The sequence below is a fragment of the Anomaloglossus baeobatrachus genome, chromosome 3 (assembly GCF_048569485.1).
Source record: "Anomaloglossus baeobatrachus isolate aAnoBae1 chromosome 3, aAnoBae1.hap1, whole genome shotgun sequence".
NCBI lineage: Eukaryota > Metazoa > Chordata > Amphibia > Anura > Aromobatidae > Anomaloglossus > Anomaloglossus baeobatrachus.
In genome coordinates this window covers 676,304,341-676,324,665 of record NC_134355.1, presented here as the reverse complement: position 1 = coordinate 676,324,665, position 20,325 = coordinate 676,304,341, and the positions used below count along the sequence as shown (strand labels likewise).

The window sequence follows — 20,325 nt, the reverse complement described above, 5'->3', positions numbered from 1 at the left end:
GGAGGCCCGCCGGCTGCCTGCGTGTCCGTGCTGGAGGCCCGCCGGCTGCCTGCGTGTCCGTGCTGGAGGCCCGCTGGCTGCCTGCGTGTCCGTGCTGGAGGCCCGCCGGCTGCCTGCGTGTTTGTGCTGAATGGGTGTGGATGGGGAGTGGATATGGGCGTGACTGTGAAATGGGTGTGGTTAGGGGGCGTGGCCTAAAAATTTGCCGCGGCGCGCTACGCGCGCCGCAAACTTTGTCCCTCTTTTCCTTCTTTAAAAGTTGGGAGGTATGCTTATTGTTTGACGCCAACCTTTCCCAAAAAAATCAAATATGGCCTTTCCATATCCGGACACTGCAGGTTTTTTTATGTGGATTTTGATGCTTATTCTGGTCCAAATTCAAATGGAAAAAAAAAATCAAATAGTCTTTGAACAAGCATCCAATCGATTTCAATGGAAAAGCACATGTAGTGGATGAATATGTCCATTTTTTTTTGGGTGGAGGTGGTACAAAAAGACACTCCAAATTTGACCAGCTAGAGGAGGTGGTGCAGCCCGTGGCGAATCTGGTGTGTCTCCAGCTCTTATCTTTTTTTCTAGCAGTGAGGAAAAGGAGCCCATTATTTCCGGCCTCCGCAGGCAGCAGTGTGATGAGGTCATCACACTGTGACCTTATCTTACTGCTGCTATCGCCGCCACTGCAGCACAGAGGATGGAGCCGGAAATAGTAAGCGCTCCAGGAGGTGCCGAAGATTATTTATACCATTATAGGAGGAGGCAGTGGGGTTGGTTTTGCTATGAGGACAACTTAGGGGTACTTTGCACACTACGACATCGCTAGCCGATTGTAGCGATGCCAAGCGCGATAGTCCCCGCCCCCGTCGCAGCTGCGATCTCTTGTGATAGCTGCCGTAGTGAACATTATCGCTACGGCAGCTTCACATGCACTTACCTGCCCTGCGACGTTGTTCTGGCCGGCAAACCGCCTCCTTCCTAAGGGGGCAGGTCGTGCGGCGTCACAGCAACGTCACACAGCAGGGCAGGCGGCTAATAGAAGCAGGGGGCGGAGATGAGCGGGACGTAAACATCCCGCCCACCTCCTTCCTTCCTCATTGCAGCCGGGACGCAGGTAAGGAGATGTTCCTCGCTCCTGCGGTGTCACACGGAGCGATGTGTGCTGCCGCAGGAACGAGGAACAACATCGTAACATCGGTCCTTCTGAAATTATGGAATTGACTGACCCTACACCGTTCATACGATTTCGACGCTTTTGTGCTCATTAATCGTAGTAAAAACGATTCACATACTCCGATGTCGACAGCGACGCCGGATGTGCGTCACTTTCGATTTGACCCCACCGACATCGCAGCTGCGATGTCGTAGTGTGCAAAGTATCCCTTATGGGGTAGGGGGAAAGGGAAGTGGGAACAGTATTCAGATTGGCAGTGTGGAACATTTGGAGCAGTGTAGGGTGTGTGGAGGGATATTATAGAGCAGTGCAGGTTGTGAGGGGGAATATTATGAAACGGTGCAGGGTGTGGGGGACGTTTTATGGAGTGGTGCAGGGTCTGGGTGAACATTCTGGTGTGGTTCCGGGTCTGGGGAAGGATTTTATGGAGTGGTGCAGAGTATGGGCGACATTATGGAGCTGGTGCAGTTTCTGGGCAACATTATGGAATGGTTAAGCTCGGTGATGTATTCCTGTACTGATGGTAGTTCTGTTGATTGATTCCTGTACTGACGCTGGTTCTGGTTATGTATTCCTGTACGGACAGTGGTTCTGGTGATATATTACTGTACTGACGCTGGTTCTAGTGATATATTTCTGTACAGCTGGTGGTTCTGATGATGTGTTCATGTACTGACGGTGGTTCTGGTGATGTATTCCTTCACTGATGGTGGTTCTAGTGATGTTTTTCTGTACTGATGGTGGTTCAGGGAGGCAAATCAGCTTCTTCCAATCCTAAATTATAAAAATATTCGGTGGCTTTCTGCATAAACTGATAAATCCAGGAACGACACCCCCCCCCTATACCTATCACTCCATTAAAGGGGCAGTAACAATTAACTCTTTTATCACTGGGCTGTAATTAGATGAATGAAAAACTTGTGATTGTAAAGTAATTGTTAGTTATTCCGCCCATCCGTTCCTTAGTTTCATCTGTTCTTGGGAAAGCTGGGTGACCATTATGGCTACCAGTGCCATAAGGCTGCTACCCAACTTTTCCTGACTCCTGAAAGTCTTCTTTTTGTGATAAATCAATAACTCATATATTACAAGCTGGCAATTCAGGACTTTGGAAAGCTGGGTATTGAAAGTCCCTGGAACACCCTTATTATTCATTAGCCTTTGAGGGATACATAATTTCTGCTTTTTCCTCCCCTTGGGCATCACCAGGAGCACTATGATGGCGACGACTCACTGACTATAATTGCATTTTGGGGGAATTGTTGGGTTGCTGAAGCTAATGTGCCACTGAAATGCTGGGGTGCGAGTGGTTGGACAACAGCGATCAGAGCTCCTGTTGCTCCTGTTTGAGGCAAGTGCCGGCTGTACAGCACAGCCTGCTACTGCCTTGTGTGGAGCCATTTTCGTGCACCCACACACTAAGAAAGCTAACTTGATAATTCGATGCTACGACGGCCATATTGGTTGCTATTCGGTTTTCCTCGTATTCTCACTAGGTTCATTTTTTGCTGGGGGATTTTATAGTTACTGAGGATTTTGGTTTAGGCAATTTTAGGGTACTTTTACGTAACATAGCTCTTCTGTATATGGCTTTAGGGTCTCATTAATAAAATTTCTATTAATTATCCTCTAAAGTTTGAAATGCGCATGCGCCAGCCTTTATATTAATGATGACATGAAATACGCATGTGTGCCGCCCGTCAGCAGCCGGGCTGCTCAGATCCGGATCCGCGGTGGCTCGAGGGGCGTCCGGACCCGGGGGTGGGGGTCGTGCGGCCACTCAAATAAAAAGGGGTATATTTACAGGGGGCTTGTATGTTAAAGTTCGTGACGCCACACGTGATGTGTGGTAAAGTGGAGTACCACCGCTGCAGCTGGGAGTACCCGGTGGCGATGGAGTGGGCAGCTAGGTGTTTCACCATCACCGGGTCCCGGGGCATTCTCACCTACCTGTGGAGGAGTTATGGGGATGTGCCGTTAGGGGTGAAAGGGTCACTTGCGTACTCACTCAGTCCATAAAGCTGACACCGACAACTTGATAAAGCAAAGTTCTGGACACCGCTGCCGCTTATGGGGAGCACGTTTGGGTCCTGTTTCCGCTGTGTTGCCTGATGATCTGAGACCTTTCCCTTGGCACACTGTTCTCTTGTTAGTTGGCCCCTGTAGCTTGACACTAGTCGGGTCCCGCTCCCCAGTGTGCCTAACTGAGGGAGCTTGCTCTCAGGGTTCACGCTTGGGATTTCCTGGACCGTTTTAGTGGAAAGTCCTATCCCCCTCGTTGCGCTATTACCCTGATATTGGAGCGGGTGGAGAACGGATTTTGAAGGCTCAGTCCTCGTCGGGTCAATTGTCACGTTGCCTAAAGCTACTCCCTGACCTATGGTCCACGTACCCCGTCGTGCCATGGTCCCAGCCCGGTGATGGTACAAGGCCGCCGGCTGTCCTCTTCGACAGTTCCGTGCCCCTTGTCATGATCCCAATGCGACCAGGGATCCAGCTCCTACTAGGCCCAGACCAATATCTGCTCCTATAACCAAGGAGGAGATGGATATTGCACAGAGGGGCAGATTGCACAATACCCAGCATCACACATGCGCCACACATGATGGAGTGAAATGCGCATATGCCAGCCTTTAGATTATTGACGTGAAATGCGCATGCGCCTGCCTTTATGTTAACGCAGGTGTGAAATGTGCATGCGCCAGCCTTTAGGTTAACTCTGGTGTGAAATGCACATGCGCCAGCCTGCAGGTTAATTCAGACATTAAATGCACATGCGCCAGACTTTGGGTGATCTGTTGTTTGAACTTCAGGTATGTGTATACTTAAACATTTCATGTTGCCATTTAGATAAAGGTCGGCGCATGCACATTTCACACTGCCGTTAACCTAAGGGCTCGTGCTTGCACCGTCCTTTAGCTAAATTGGCAGAATGAAATGTGTATGTATACCTACCTGCATTTCAGACCGCAGATCATCTAAAGGCTGGCGCATGCACACTTAAAGCCTCAGTTAACCTAAAGGCCAGCACATGCGCATTTTACAATACCGTTTACCTAAGGGCTGGTTCATGCGCCGACATTACTAGCCACCCTGAGCTGGGATATATTAGTTGTTCACTCACATTCTTGATGTCCTGCTGGGCCTTGCTTCTGTCTTTAACACTAGAAGTCCCAGAGAGGGGTCATTTAACATTTCTACCATTTGAAACCCTATGGAGCTCGAAATTCCTGGGACTTCTAGTGTTAAAGCTTCACATTTTATGAGCGCTCTTTTTGGACGTTGTGATTTTATTTTCGACAGTCACAATCTGCTTTGTGTGTTTTTTTCCATTATTGGGCCTTGCATTAATTTGTTTTTCTCTGTTATCTTCTATTCCAGCCTTTCCACCCCATGGTAAACCTCGAGTGCTCCAAAGATTTCAGGCCGTTCCTGTGCGCGCTCTATGCGCCCGTCTGCACTGAATATGGCCGGGTGACCCTCCCTTGCCGAAGGTTATGCCAGCGGGCGTACAATGATTGCCGAAAGCTCATGGATATGTTTGGCGTGCTGTGGCTGGAGGAGATGGAGTGTAGCCGGTAAGATAGTGCTCAAATCCTTTTCTAAAGTTTAAGTAGAAAATACGAAAAATAAGGGTGAAAGATTTCGTTCCTATGTTAAGAAATCAGGGTGCACATGACAACACTTCTTAGTATGGAACTCAGTGTTATCATAAGGTCACTGGGCTTCATGCAGCCAATCAGAGATCACAATTTAATTGGAGTCTGATTTGTTTTTTAAAGCTCATTGTCCCACAGGTAACACCGATATTTTTCAATATTCATTTTTTTTTCTTTTGAAATTTTGCACTTCTAAAAATGTAATGCCCGGGGCAATGAATGATACACGTTCCCCCAGAATTCCCTGATTACTATGGCAATGATTAAAACTGAAACACTAGGGAATAGGAGTAATGAAGTGTTATCATATTTAGTGATGATCGGGCACTACCATGCTCGGGTGCTCAGTACTGGTAACTAGTGATGAGCGGGCACTACCATGCTCGGGTGCTCAGTACTAGTAACTAGTGATGAGCGGGCACTACCATGCTTGGGTGCTCAGTACTGGTAACTAGTGATGAGCGGGCACTACCATGCTCAGGTGCTCAGTACTGGTAACTAATGATGAGCGGGCACTACCATGCTCGGGTGCTCAGTACTGGTAACTAGTGATGAGCGGGCACTACCATGCTCGGGTGCTCAGTACTGGTAACTAGTGATGAGCGGGCACTACCATGCTCGGGAGCTCAGTACTCGTAACTAGTGATGAGCGAGCACTACCATGCTCGGGTGCTCAGTACTGGTAACTAGTGATGAGCGGGCACTACCATGCTCGGGTGCTCAGTACTAGTAACTAGTGATGAGCGGGCACTACCATGCTCGGGGGCTCAGTACTGGTAACTAGTGATGAGCGGGCACTACCATGCTCGGGTGCTCAGTACTCGTAACTAGTGATGAGCGGGCACTACCATGCTCGGGTGCTCAGTACTCGTAACTAGTGATGAGCGGGCACTACCATGCTCGGGTGCTCAGTACTCGTAACTAGTGATGAGCGGGCACTACCATGCTCAGGTGCTCAGTACTCGTAACTAGTGATGAGCAGGCACTACCATGCTCAGGTGCGCGGTACTCATAACTAGTAATGAGCGGGCACAACAATGCTCGGGTGCTCAGTACTTGTGACTGGTGATGAACGGGCACTACCATGCTCGGGTGATCGATACTCGTAATGAGCAATTGGATGCTCAGATTGGTGCTACTCGAGTACCCAAATATAATGGAAGTCAGTAGGGCACTCGAGCATTTTTCCTGAAGGTTTCCCGGAAAATGCTTGAGTTCTGAATTGACTTCCATTATACTTGGGTATTCAAGTTGGGCCCGTCAAAGCGTTCGACTGCTCATTACGAGTGCCAAGAATCCAAGCATGGTAGTGTCCGCTCATCACTAGTTACGAGTACCGAGCACCCGAGCATGGTAGTGCCCGCTCATCACTAGTTACGAGTACCGAGCACTTGAGCATGGTAGTGCCTAATCACCACTAGTTACCAGTACTGAGGATCTCAGCATGGTAGTGCTCGCTCATCACTAGTTACGAGTACCGAGCACCTGAGCATGGTAGTGCCCGCTCATCACTTGTTACGAGTAACGAGCCCCTGAGCATGGTAGTGCCCGCTCATCACTAGTTACGAGTACCGAGCACCTGAGCATGGTAGTGCCCGCTCATCACTAGTTACGAGTACTGAGCACCTGAGCATGGTAGTGCTCGCTCATCACTAGTTACGAGTACCGAGCACCCGAGCATGGTAGTGCCCGCTCATCACTAGTTACGAGTACCGAGCACCTGAGCATGGTAGTGCCCGCTCATCACTAGTTACGAGTAACGAGCCCCTGAGCATGGTAGTGCCCGCTCTTCACTAGTTACTAGTACTGAGCACCCGAGCATGGTAGTGCCCACTTATCACTAGTTACGAGTACCGAGCACTTGAGCATGGTAGTGCCTAATCACCACTAGTTACCAGTACTGAGGATCTCAGCATGGTAGTGCTCGCTCATCACTAGTTACGAGTAACGAGCCCCTGAGCATGGTAGTGCCCGCTCATCACTAGTTACGCGTACCGAGCACCCGAGCATGGTAGTGCCCGCTCATCACTAGTTACGAGTACCGAGCACCTGAGCATGGTAGTGCCCGCTCATCACTAGTTACGAGTAACGAGCACCCGAGCATGGTAGTGCCCGCTCTTCACTAGTTACCAGTACTGAGCACCCGAGCATGGTAGTGCCCGCTCATCACTAGTTACCAGTACTGAGCACCCGAGCATGGTAGTGCCCGCTCATCACTAGTTACCAGTACTGAGCACCCGAGCATGGTAGTGCCCGCTCATCACTAGTTACCAGTACTGAGCACCCGAGCATGGTAGTGCCCGCTCATCACTAGTTACCAGTACAGAGCACCCGAGCATGGTAGTGCCCGCTCATCACTAGTTACCAGTACTGAGCACCCGAGCATGGTAGTGCTCGCTTATCACTAGTTGTTACAGTGGGTACGGAAAGTATTCAGACCCCTTTAAATTATTTTTCACTCTTTGTTTCATTTCAGCCATTTGGTAAATTCAAAAAAGTTCATTTTTTCGCATTATTGTACACTCTGCCCCCATCCCCCATCTTGACAAAAAAAAACAGAAATGTAGAAATTTTTGCAAATTTATTAAACAAGAAACACTGAAATATCAAATGGTCATAAGTATTCAGCCCCTTTGCTCAGACACTCATATTTAAGTCACATGCTGTCCATTTCCTTGTGATCCTCCTTGAGATGGTTCTACTCCTTCATTGGAGTCCAGCTGTGTTTAATTAAACTGATAGGACGTGATTTGGAAAGGCGCACACCTGTCTATAGAAGACCTCACACCTCACACTGCATGTCACACCAAATGAGAATCATGCAGTCAAAGAAACTGCCCAAGGAGCTCAGAGACAGAATTTTGGCAAGGCACAGATCTGGCCAAGGTTACAAAATAATTTCTGCAGTACTCAAGGTTCCTAAGAGCACAGTGGCCTCCATAATCCTTAAATGGAAGACGTTTGGGACCACCAGAACTCTTCCTAGACCTGGCCGTCCAGCCAAACTGAGCAATCGTGGGAGAAGAGCCTTGGTGAGAGGTAAAGAAGAACCCCACGATCAGTGTGGCTGAGTTCCAGAAATGTAGTAGGGAGATGGGAGAAACTTACACAAAGTCAACTATCACTGCAACCTTCCACCAGTCGAGCCTTTACAGCAGAGTGGCCCAACGGAAGCCTCTCCTCAGTGCAAGACATATGAAAGCCGCATAGAGTTTGCAAAAAAAAACACATGAAGGACTACCCGACTATCAGAAATAAGATTCTCTGGTCTGATGAGACGAAGATGGAACTTTTTGGTGATAATTCTAAGCGGTATGTATGGAGAAAACCAGGCACTGCTCATCACCTGCCCAATACAATCCCAACAGTGAGACATGGTGGTGGCAGCATCATGCTATGGGACAGGGACAGGACGACTGGCTGCAATTGAAGGAAAGATGAATGCGGCCAAGTACAGAGATCTCCTGGAACAAAACCTCTTCTATAGAGCTCTGGACCTCAGACATGGTCGAAGGTTCACCTTCCAACAAGACAATGACCCTAAGCCCACAGCTAAAATAACACAGGAGCGGCTTCAGAACAACTCTGTGACCATTCTTGATTGGCCCAGCCACAGCCCTGACCTAAACCCAATTGAGCATCTTTGGAAAGACCTGAAAATGGCGTCCACTAACGTTCACCATCCAGCCTGACTGAACTGGAGAGGATCTGCAAGGAAGAATGGCCGAGGATCCCAAATCCAGGATCCCAAGAAGACTCATGGCTGTACTAGCCCAAAAGGGAGGGGGGAGGGCGCTTCTTCTCAATACTGAGCAAAGGGGCTCAATACTTATGACCATGGGGTATTTCAGTTTCTCTTGTTTAATAAATTTGCAAAAATTTCTACATTTCTGTTTCTTTCTGAGAAAATGGGGTATGGGGGGGCAGAGTGCACATTAATGAGGAAAAATGAACTTTTTTGAGTTTACCAAATGGCTGCAATAAATCAAAGAGTGAAAAATGTAAAGGGGTCTAAAAACTTTCCATATCCACGGTACATTCTCTCAAATTGCCCATATAATTTCACTGTAATAACTACAGACAGGATTACTGTCTCCAATATAGTAAACGTCAGCTGCTATTGCGTTGGCACTGGTCCCTTGCGCCATGTTTCCAATGCATGATACACCACTGCTTGCCCCTTCTATATGATACTATTGTAGTCGTCTCGCTCTAATAAATTGCCCAGTCTATAAATATAATGGATCCTCCTGAAAGGAAGCAGGGTTCTGGGATTGCAGAATTTTGCATTATTGTGACTCTAAGGGGTACTTTGCACGCTGCGACATCACTACTGCGATCTCATCGGGGTTAAATCGAAAGTGACGCACATCCGGCGCCGGTAACGACGTCGCAACGTGTAAAGCCTAGATGCGCCGATTAAACTATCGTAAAAGCGTTGTAAATCGGTGATCTGTGTAGCGTCGGTCATTTTCATAATGTCGCACCAATAGGAGATACGATGTAGTTCCTCGTTCCTGCGGCAGCAGACATCGCTGTGTGTGAAGCCGCAGGAGCGAGGAACATCTCCTTACCTGCGTCCACCGGCAATGCGGAAGGAAGGAGGTGGGCGGGATGTTTACGTCCCGCTCATCTCCGCTCCTCCGCTTCTATTGGCCGCCTGCCGTGTGACGTCGCTGTGACACCGTACGACCCGCCCCCTTAGGAAGGAGGCGGGTCGCCGGCCAGAGCGACGTCGCAGGGCAGGTAAGTGCGTGTGACGCTGCCGTAGCGATAATATTCGCCACGGCAGCTATCACAAGATATTGCATGTACGACAGGGGCAGGGACTATCACGCTCGGCATCGCTAGCCGATGCTAGCGATGTCGCAACGTGCAAAGTACCCTTTACTCCTAACAGACCTATCCATGTGAAGAATACTTTTTTCTTTTTTTTTTTTTTCTTGTGGCCGGACCTGAAGGTCGGGTTAGAGACAGCTGAGAGACAGTCTCTTACTATAAATTACTCCAAAGGGAAAAGGTCACGACCGTAACAATCTCCATGTAATGCGCCTGAAACGAAATCCTTTGTCATGGTCGTAAATATTTTTGGGGGTTTGACCAGATACGCCATTTATCATTGTCACCAAAACTGCTCAAGCCCTTAACTGGGGTCCATGTACCTGCCTGGGGAACATATTTGTACATATTTGAGCCTGAGCCTTATACAGGGTGATCCAAAAGTAGGTGAACAGTATGTGTAATAGGGTTATCAATCATGGTGTAAAGTGAAACTGACTCAGTTGCCCTTAGCAACCAATCAGATTCCACCTTTCATTCTTCACAGACTCTTTGGAAAATGAAAGGTGGAATCTGATTGGTTGCTAAGGGCAACTGAGTCCGTTTCACTTTACAATATGTTTGATAACCCTATTATACATATTGTCCACCTACTTTTGGACCACCCTGTGTATCAAGGTGAACATTTGCAAAAAGGGAAAAACAAATGTTATTGGCTGGATGAGTTTTTTTTCCGTTGCAGCAAAACGCAATGTGATAATTTTTTGCAAAATTTGTGGTCTAATTTTTGGTGCGATCGCTGTAAAGACTTCTTAAGAGGGATACATATAACGTTTCTTATGCACTAAAAGGGTTTGGATGGTCAGAAACTGGACACCACCTGTTATGTTGGCCCCTGCTGCCTCAAAAATAACTCTCGTGGTAGAGAAGGGGGTGGGGGACACAAGTGTCCGTAAATCACCCTGAGTGCATGTGATTATACATGGGGCAGGACAGGTCACCGAAGGGAGCCAGATTGTTCAGCAGTAAAACAAAACTGGAAATGGTGATCAAAAACACGACCGCCTAAAGCTGGGGTTACAGTCTGCCCATAGTGTGCGCTGATCCTCAAAAGTACAAGTCAATTAGTGCTCATAAGCACCTTTCACATAGGCGGATGGAAACCGTATAGGACCCAGAAAGGTTGGCGCTACGACCCCTCTTTACACTGGCTAAAAACAGCAATTAATTTGGGTTCCTCTTAACGGCTGATACCAAGCACTGATCCTCAATTTATCAAGGCAATCAATGCTCACTTTAGGCCACCGGTCAATGGGAACCAGTAGATTGTTCAACGGTAAAGCAAAATGGAGAATAGTGATAAAACGCGACAGCCTAAAGTTGGGATAACAGTCTACCCATAGCGAAAGCTGTTTTTTGAGCCCAATCGACTTGTTATATCGATATACAGATTGGATACATTGACGACCTTTCGGTTTCTCTCGGTCCATGTCAAAAGACCTTAAATGAGCACCGATCAACTTGTCACAGCGACAATTGGCGCTCGGTACCGGCTGATTGGATTTATTATCAGTGTTTTTGGTAACCCATGTTAATAATAATAATAATAATAATAATAATAATAATAATAATAATTATTAATAGTATTATTATTATTATTATTGCGCCATTTATTCCATGGCGCTTTACAAGTCAAAAGGGGTACACATAATAGGGACAGGTACAATAATCATAAACAATACAAGGCACAGACAGGTACAGGAGGAGAGGTCCCTGCCCGCAACGGCTCACAGTCTACATGGATACAGTAGGTGAGGGTAGAGCTGGTCGTGTGGCACTATATCAGACTGAGGGTTACGGCAGGTTGTAGGCTTGTCGGAAGAGGTGGGTCTTCAGGTTCCTTTTTGTTTTTTCCTCAGAAGATTGGAGTCTGATGTGTTGGGGCAGAGAGTTCCAGGGTATGGGGGAAGGTGCTGGAGAAATCTTTGACGCGATGGTGGAAAGAGGAGATGAGAGGGGAGTAGAGAACAAAATCTTGTGAGGATCGAAGGTTACGTGCAGGTAAGTACCGGGAGACTAGGTCACAGATGTAGGGAAGAGACAGGTTGTGTATGGCTTTGTAGGTCATGGTTAGGGTTTGAACTGGAGTCGTTGGGCAATGGGAAACCAGTGAAGGGATTGACAGAGAGGAGAGGTCGGAGAGTAGCGGGGGGACAGTGGATTAGTCTGGCAGCAGAGTTTAGGATAGATTGGAGGGGTGCGAGACTGTTAGAAGGGAGGCCACAGAGCAGGAGGTTGCAATAATCCAGGCGGGAGATAATAAGGGCACGTACTAGGGTTTTTGCAGCTTCATGGGAAAGAAATGTACGGATCCGGGAAATATTTTTGAGTTGGAGGTGGCAGGAGATGAAGAGGGCCTGGATGTGTGGCTTTAACGAGAGAGCAGTGTTAAGGGGTTAGCCCGAAGCAGCGAGCATGCGGGACTGGGGAGAGTGAGCAGCCATCGACTCTGATGGATAGGTCTGATAGGTCTGTTGGGGGAGTTGAGTGAAAAGGAGGAAAGATAATGAATTCTGTTTTTGTCCATGTTCAGTTTTAGCAATCGAGCAGAGATAAAGGATGAAATAGCAGAGAGATATTGTGAGCTTCTGGTTAGTAAGGAGGAGATGTCAGGTCCAGAGAGGTAGATCTCATCTTCCTGTGAAAAAAACTCTTAAAGATGCAATGATCGGTTTTGTTAATTTGTAGGAAGCCGAAGATGATCCCCTTTTTACACGTGTGACAAACAATTTTGATTCATTAATAATCCAACCGGTCAATACCGAGCACTGATCGATGATAAATGGGCCAATTGGTTCTCATTAAAGGCCATTTTACATGGGCATATCAGAACCAAAAAAAAATAGCTGTGAATCCAACGTTACTCCTTTGTGTGGGTCAGCTATCACTATAGTATTATAAAGCTTTAAAACTCACCTATGTAAATCCGTTTTTACTTGGACTCAAAGTAAAACCATCCCCAGTCTAGTCCAGAGCCTTTTCGGACAATCGTGTAATGCCACGGAGCCCTACATAGAAAATGTGATATTTGGGCTTGAGCTGGTCTCATCTAGGATTAGATATTATGATGTTGGAGACGTCTTGCTAATAACTGTCTTATTTTTTCTATTGTAGGTTCCCTGACTGTGACGAACCCTATCCCCGTCTAGTAGACATCAGTTTTTCTAGCGAGCCTACGGACATCACCCCACTAGCCGTGCAAAAAGACTATGGCTTCTGGTGCCCCCGGGAGCTAAAAATTGAGCCAGATTTGGGTTACTCTTTTCTAGGAGTGCGTGATTGCTCTCCACCCTGCCCACACATGTACTTCCGAAGAGAAGAACTCTCATTTGCCCGGTACTTTATCGGAGTGATCTCCATAGTTTGTCTCTCCGCCACCCTCTTCACCTTCTTGACATTTCTCATCGATGTTACCAGATTTCGCTACCCAGAGAGACCCATCATATTTTACGCCGTCTGCTACATGATGGTGTCATTGATCTTCTTCATTGGGTTCCTATTAGAGGACCGTGTCGCATGCAACTCAGCCAGCCCGGGAAAATACAAGGCTTCTACCGTGACCCAAGGATCTCACAACAAGGCCTGCACCATGCTCTTCATGGTCCTCTACTTCTTCACCATGGCCGGTAGCGTTTGGTGGGTCATCCTTACCATCACTTGGTTCCTGGCTGCCGTTCCAAAATGGGGGAGCGAAGCCATTGAAAAGAAGGCGCTATTCTTTCATGCCAGCGCATGGGGCATCCCAGGAACCTTAACCATCATCTTACTTGCCATGAACAAAATCGAAGGAGACAATATCAGCGGAGTGTGTTTTGTAGGTCTCTACGATGTTCACGCCTTGAGATACTTTGTCCTGGCTCCTCTGTGCCTGAACGTCGTGGTTGGGGTATCTCTCCTTCTGGCTGGGATTATTTCATTGAACAGAGTACGGATTGAAATACCATTAGAAAAGGAAAACCAAGACAAATTGGTGAAATTTATGATCCGCATCGGGGTCTTCAGCGTACTTTACCTCGTGCCCCTTTTGATCGTGATCGGCTGCTATTTTTACGAGCAGGCATATCGAGGGGTTTGGGAGACCACATGGATTCAGGAACGTTGCAAGGAATATCACATACCATGCCCCTATCAGGTAAGAGTTCATCGGGTTGTTTGTGGGATTTAAAGGGGTTTCATGGACTATACTATGGAGGGTCTCACTTTAAGACTACAATTGGTAGGCCGAAGAGGCTTCTGTCTTTCGACAAGTGGTGCACCATCTTGAAGTTTTCATAGTTCTGGCCCCCTCCCTGTCTTGGATATAATAAGAATGGGAGGATTGTTTCCTTTTCCTTGGCCTCGGTCGCACGCTCTGCTTTTAAGGCACTCTACATCGGCCTCGGTAAATAAACCTGGTACGGGGCCATCACATCATACAGAACTTAAGAGGATGGTATTGTATTTCAGCACACAATGCCAGTAACATTTATGCCGGGCAGTGTTTACTCTGTAGACTCATCAGACAGGCATTTCGGCTTTTTATTTTTTGCAATAAAAACCTTACAAAAATCCGTCAGGTATCTATTACTCGAGTTCATGTAGCCATGATTAGATCATATTGTAGGCAAAACAGGCAACTTTTACCACTTCGTTCCCACCTACCATAATAGAAACTTTCATCATGGTTATCAGTCTGGGAATTACAGTATTTTGCAAAAGTATTCACACCCTGCAACCTTTTCCACATTTTATTCATGTTCCACCCACAAACGTAAATGTATTTTATGTGATAAACACTAAGTGCAAGTATTTGTGAAGTGTAAAGGAAATGATTCCTGCTTTTCAAAATATTTTAAAAATCTAAATCTGAAAATTGTGATGTGCATTTCTATTCAGCCCCTGTTGTCTGATTCCCCTAAAGAACACCCTGAGTGACCAATTATCTATCTGTTGGAAGTCACATAATCAGTACATTGCCTCCTCCTGAGTGTAATTTCTTCTCAGTATAACTACAGCTGATCTATGAAGGCCTCAAAAGTTTGTGTGAGAACATTAGAGATCAACCAGCATCATAAAAACCAAGGAACACACCAGACAGGTCAGGGATAAAGAGGAGAAGAGGAGAGCAGAGTTAGGTTTTAGAAAATAGCCCAAGCTCTGAACATCTCACGGAGCACTGATCAATCCATTATCCAAAAATGGGAAGGACTACGGTACAACTGCAAATCTACCAAGACATGGCCGTTCACTGAAACTGACATCCCAAGAAGGAGAGCACTAATGAGGCAAGCAGCCGAGATGCCCATGGTCAATGGAGGAGCAGCAGAGATCACAGCTCAGGGGGATAATCTGTCCACAGGACAACTATTAGTCGTACATTCCAGAAATCGGCCTTATAGAAAAGTAGCAAGAAGAAAGACATTTTTGAAAGCAAAACAATTTGCAAAAAGCCATGTAGGGGACACAGCGAGCATGTGGAAGAAGGTGTTCTGGTCCGATAAGATGAAAAAACTTTTTGGGCTAAATGCAAAATGCTATGTGTGGCGGAAAGCTAACATTCTACATCATCCTGAAAACACAATCCCCACCATCACACATAGTGGAGGAATCATCCCGCTGTGGGGAGGCTTTTCTTCTGCAGGGGCAGGGATGCTGGACAGAGGTGATGGGAAGATGGATGAAGCTAAATACAGGGCAATCCTGGAGGAAACTTGTTAGAGGCTGCAAAAGACTTCAGACTGTTGCGTAGATTCAGCTTCCAGCAGGACAACGACCCTCAACATCATGCCAGATCTACAATGGATGGTTTAGATCAGAGCATATTCCTGTGTGTGAGCGGCCGAGTCACAGTCCAGACCCAAATCCACCGAGAATCTGTGACAAGACGGGAAAATCTCTGATCACAGACGTCTCCATCCAATCTCACTGACCGAGAGCAAAGAAGAAGGAAAATGTCACCTCTAGATGAGCAAAGCTGGAGAGACCCCAAAACATAGAGAAAGGGGGTCCTACAAAGTACTGACCCAGGGGCTGAATACTAATGCACGTCACAATATTCAGATTTATATAATAATTAGAAAACCAGGAATCATTTCCTTTACACTTCACAAATACTTGTACTTAGTGTTGGTATCCAATAAAATCCCAATAAAATGTATTTGTGAGTGTAAAGTGTACATGTTCACGGGGTATGATTACTTTATGAATATAAATGTGTGTGTGTGTGTGTGTATGTGTGTGTGTATGTGTATGTGTGTGTGTATATGTATGTATGTGTATGTATATATATAAATAAATAATAAATAAATATTAGGCTGCTTTCACACATCCGGTAGGTGCAGAGCCGGCCAGTCCGGCTCTAAGGCTATGTGCGCACGTGTCTGCTCTGCACCGCACTGAAAAGCTCCGTCCTGAAGCGCATGGTGCCGGCAGAGAACGTGCGCTCTGCATGCAGCTCCTCCCATAGACAGAGCAGGGGCTGCCGGCAAAGCACACGGAGGAAGTAACATGTCACTTCTTAGAACGCGCGCTTCGGGCAGCAGCCGAAGCGCTGCGCTGTAAGACGCCACGTGCGCACGGCCCCTGCACAATCTCCATAGATTATGCAGGGGACACAGGACGCATGCAGTTACGCTGCGCTACAAAGTGGAGCGTAACTGCATGTAATTACGCAACGTGCGCACATAGCCGTTTTTAAAATGCGGCCTGTCTGTTTTTTGCCGCTTGCGGCATGCTACTGAGCATGCACAGTGGCAAAAAACGCATGCGGCGGCCAGATGCGTTTTTTGCCGCATCCGGCGTCCATAGGCATGCATTGAAAAATACGCCGCATCGGCCGGATGCGTCGCAATGTGTTTTTTTTTTTTGTTTTTTTTTTGCCACACAATAAAACGTGCCAGGCAATGTTCCATCCGGCCGCCGCATCGGCTAAATCTGCCGCATGCGGCAAAAACCGGACGGAACGCAAGCCCCTGCGGCACTAATTAAAGTCTATGCAGGAAAAACGCAACCGGCAGCAAAAAAAAAAACTGTTGCGTTTTTCCTGCAAAGTGCCGGATTGTGCCGCACAGGAAAAACCGGAGGTGTGAAAGCAGCCTTATACACATACACATACACACGCACACACACACACGGACACACGGACACACACACACGGTGGTCCAAAAAAAGTAGGTGGACAGAAAATAACATGGTGTAAAGTGAAACTGACTCAGTTGCCCTTAGCAACCAATCAGATTCCACCTTTCATTTTTCAAACTCTGTGAAGAATGAAAAGTGGAATCTGATTGGTTGCTAAGGGCAACTTAGTCAGTTTCACTTTACACCATGTTATTATTTTCTGTCCACCTACTTTTTTTGGACGTACGTGTGTGTGTGTACGTGTGTGTGTGTACGTGTGTGTGTGTACGTGTGTGTGTGTACGTGTGTGTGTGTACGTGTGTGTGTGTACGTGTGTGTGTGTACGTGTGTGTGTGTACGTGTGTGTGTGTACGTGTGTGTGTGTACGTGTGTGTGTGTACGTGTGTGTGTGTACGTGTGTGTGTGTACGTGTGTGTGTGTACGTGTGTGTGTGTACGTGTGTGTGTGTACGTGTGTGTGTGTACGTGTGTGTGTGTACGTGTGTGTGTGTACGTGTGTGTGTGTACGTGTGTGTGTGTGTGTGTGTGTGCGTGTGTGTGTGTGCGTGTGTGTGTGTACGTGTGTGTACGTGTGTGTGTGTACGTGTGTGTGTGTACGTGTGTGTGTGTACGTGTGTGTGTGTGTGTGTGTGTGTACGTGTGTGTGTGTGTGTGTACGTGTGTGTGTACGTGTGTGTGTGTACGTGTGTGTGTACGTGTGTGTGTGTACGTGTGTGTGTGTACGTGTGTGTGTGTACGTGTGTGTGTGTACGTGTGTGTGTGTACGTGTGTGTGTGTACGTGTGTGTGTGTACGTGTGTGTGTGTACGTGTGTGTGTGTACGTGTGTGTGTGTACGTGTGTGTGTGTACGTGTGTGTGTGTACGTGTGTGTGTGTACGTGTGTGTGTGTGTGTGTGTGTGTGTACGTGTGTGTGTGTACGTGTGTGTGTGTACGTGTGTGTGTGTACGTGTGTGTGTGTACGTGTGTGTACGTGTGTGTGTGTGTGTACGTGTGTGTGTGTACGTGTGTGTACGTGTGTACGTGTGTATGTATATATATGTATATATATGTATATATATGTATATATATGTATATGTATGTATATGTATGTATATGTATGTATATATATGTATATATATATATATAATATATAATATATATATTTTTTTTTTTTCTTTACAGCACTGTATAGCAGCATAAGTATGTGAAAACTGTACGGCATGGGCACTATGTATTTCTTCTGCTGTACGGCAGACTGTCTCGGAATTCTGCACAGACTTGTTTTAGGATCATCAATCAGCATGGAAGATTTTGTCTTTTCCATCAAAATGTTGATTTAGGAGGTTTTCCACTTTTTAAAAAATAATTTCTGTGGGTGTAGCTGATTGTCATATTCAGCTTGGCCTCTAGGTGGCAGCACACCAGACTACAACATCGCACAGCTTCTCGTTTTACAGCCTGCTGTGAAGACTAATATATGGCGTCATTATTAGTGCTAGATCGTCCGTTGTTTGCAAAATGTGTTCTTCACCTGCCCGTGGTCCTGACATAAGATGGAGGTAATATGTTTGCACAACTGAAGACCTTTCTGTGTAGTCCGAAGGCCTCGGTACTATAAGGACCAACCGAAAATTCCTATATATGACTGATGCTTGGGTGGTGGAGCCATTGGGTGGATCAAAAGACGAGGGTCACGTTGGAGAAGGGTTAATGGCCTCTGCAACAATCGATCGGGGTCCGCGAGGATGAGAAGGGAGGCTGATTGATGTCTATAAGTAAATATCATTGAGCTGCCAGAGGTTATGGATTACCCGGGCTGCGGGGTCAATATCAAGGCACGGGGGCCGGTGAGGGGTTATCGGGCGGCTTTGAAGAACATCGGCGCCTGCGTCACATCTCCACGCTGCATACCTGTCCATATGATCACTCCCCTCCTCTTATATTATTGACTCATTCCACCTCGAGGGCAAGCTATTGTTCTCTGTTATCAGCCATTTCAAGCTAGGGAGAGGAAGAGGCTGCTATGGGTGTATAAGGGTGATCTATGCCCCCCATGATCACCCCTCCATATCTGTGTGCCCAATATTAGCCGCCCCTCGTATATGAGGACACCGGAGGCGATTGCCATTAATGGGGCGAGCGTTACCAGCAGTGATTTGTTCTGGGTTTTGGGTCGCAGACATCAGCAGCGTACAGGCTGCCAGACCAGTTCTGCCGTCTGCTCGTGAAGTGAATTACGGGGATTAGCACAGATTTATCACTCTGTTCCGGACGATGTAACAGCCATCTTCTGTTTCCTGACACGTGTGGTGTCCTGATGTGCCCAAATACACATTATATGTGAGGGTGAGGGGGCCGGCATCATCATGGGGGATCTGCAGAGGACGCACTGTTATGGGGGATCTGTGGATGACTCTCTGTTATGGGGGATCTGCAGAGGACACACTGTTATAGGGGATCTGTGGCTGACGCTCTGTTATGGGGGATCTGCGGATGACGCTCTGTTATGGGGGATCTGGGGATGACTCTCTGTTATGGGGGATCTGCGGATGACGCTCTGTTATGGGGGATCTGCGGATGACGCTTTTTATGGGGGATCTGGGGATGACGCTCTGTTATGGGGGATCTGGGGATGACGCTCTGTTATGGGGGATCTGGGGATGACGCTCTGTTATGGGGGATCTGGGGATGACGCTCTGTTATGGGGGATCTGTGGATGACGCTCTGTTATGGGGGATCTGCGGATGACGCTCTGTTATGGGGGATCTGCGGATGACGCTTTTTATGGGGGATCTATGGATGACTCTCTGTTATGGGGGATCTGTGGATGACTCTCTGTTATGGGGGATCTGTGGATGACGCTCTTATGGGGGATCTGCGGATGACGCTCTGTTATGGGGGATCTGCGGATGACACTCTGTTATGGGGGATCTGCGGATGACACTCTGTTATGGGGGATCTGGGGATGACACTCTGTTATGGGGGATCTGGGGATGACACTCTGTTATGGGGGATCTGGGGATGACACTCTGTTATGGGGGATCTGGGGATGACACTCTGTTATGGGGGATCTGGGGATGACACTCTGTTATGGGGGATCTGGGGATGACACTCTGTTATGGGGGATCTGTGGATGACGCTCTGTTATGGGGGATCTGGGGATGACACTCTGTTATGGGGGATCTGGGGATGACACTCTGTTATGGGGGATCTGGGGATGATGTGTTGTTGGAGGATCTGCGGATAATGCAACATTATGGAAAGAATCTGCAGATGATGTCCCGTCATAGGGTGATGTACAGAAAACACTCCGTCAAGGGGGGTTATTTGTTGAAGGCGCTCCATTGTGGGGGGTCTGCAGATGATGTGTCGTCATGGGGGGTTGGGGATCTGCTGTCCACAGCCCAGTAACTGCTTTTAGGATCACATATGGGGCTATTTCCCATCAAACTTTGCAAGACGTTCTATCTGGAAACTTCCCCAGGATCCTTCATAAGTGTGTACCTGGATAGTGGCGCTGAGCTCCAGGTGCCCCATATAAACCAGTCCGGAGGAGCAGTG

General features: G+C 47.4%; 1 protein-coding gene across 2 annotated transcripts in view; it reads left to right on the top strand.

Moving 5' to 3' along the window:
- FZD3 (frizzled class receptor 3) overlaps positions 1-20,325 on the top strand; it is a 94,090-nt gene that overhangs the window by 55,697 nt on the left and 18,068 nt on the right. For both annotated transcript variants that reach the window (XM_075341269.1, XM_075341268.1), the window contains exons 3-4: positions 4,550-4,746; positions 12,781-13,798. In XM_075341269.1, coding sequence (XP_075197384.1) covers positions 4,550-4,746; positions 12,781-13,798 — 1,215 coding nt within the window. The remainder of the gene's footprint in view (positions 1-4,549; positions 4,747-12,780; positions 13,799-20,325) is intronic.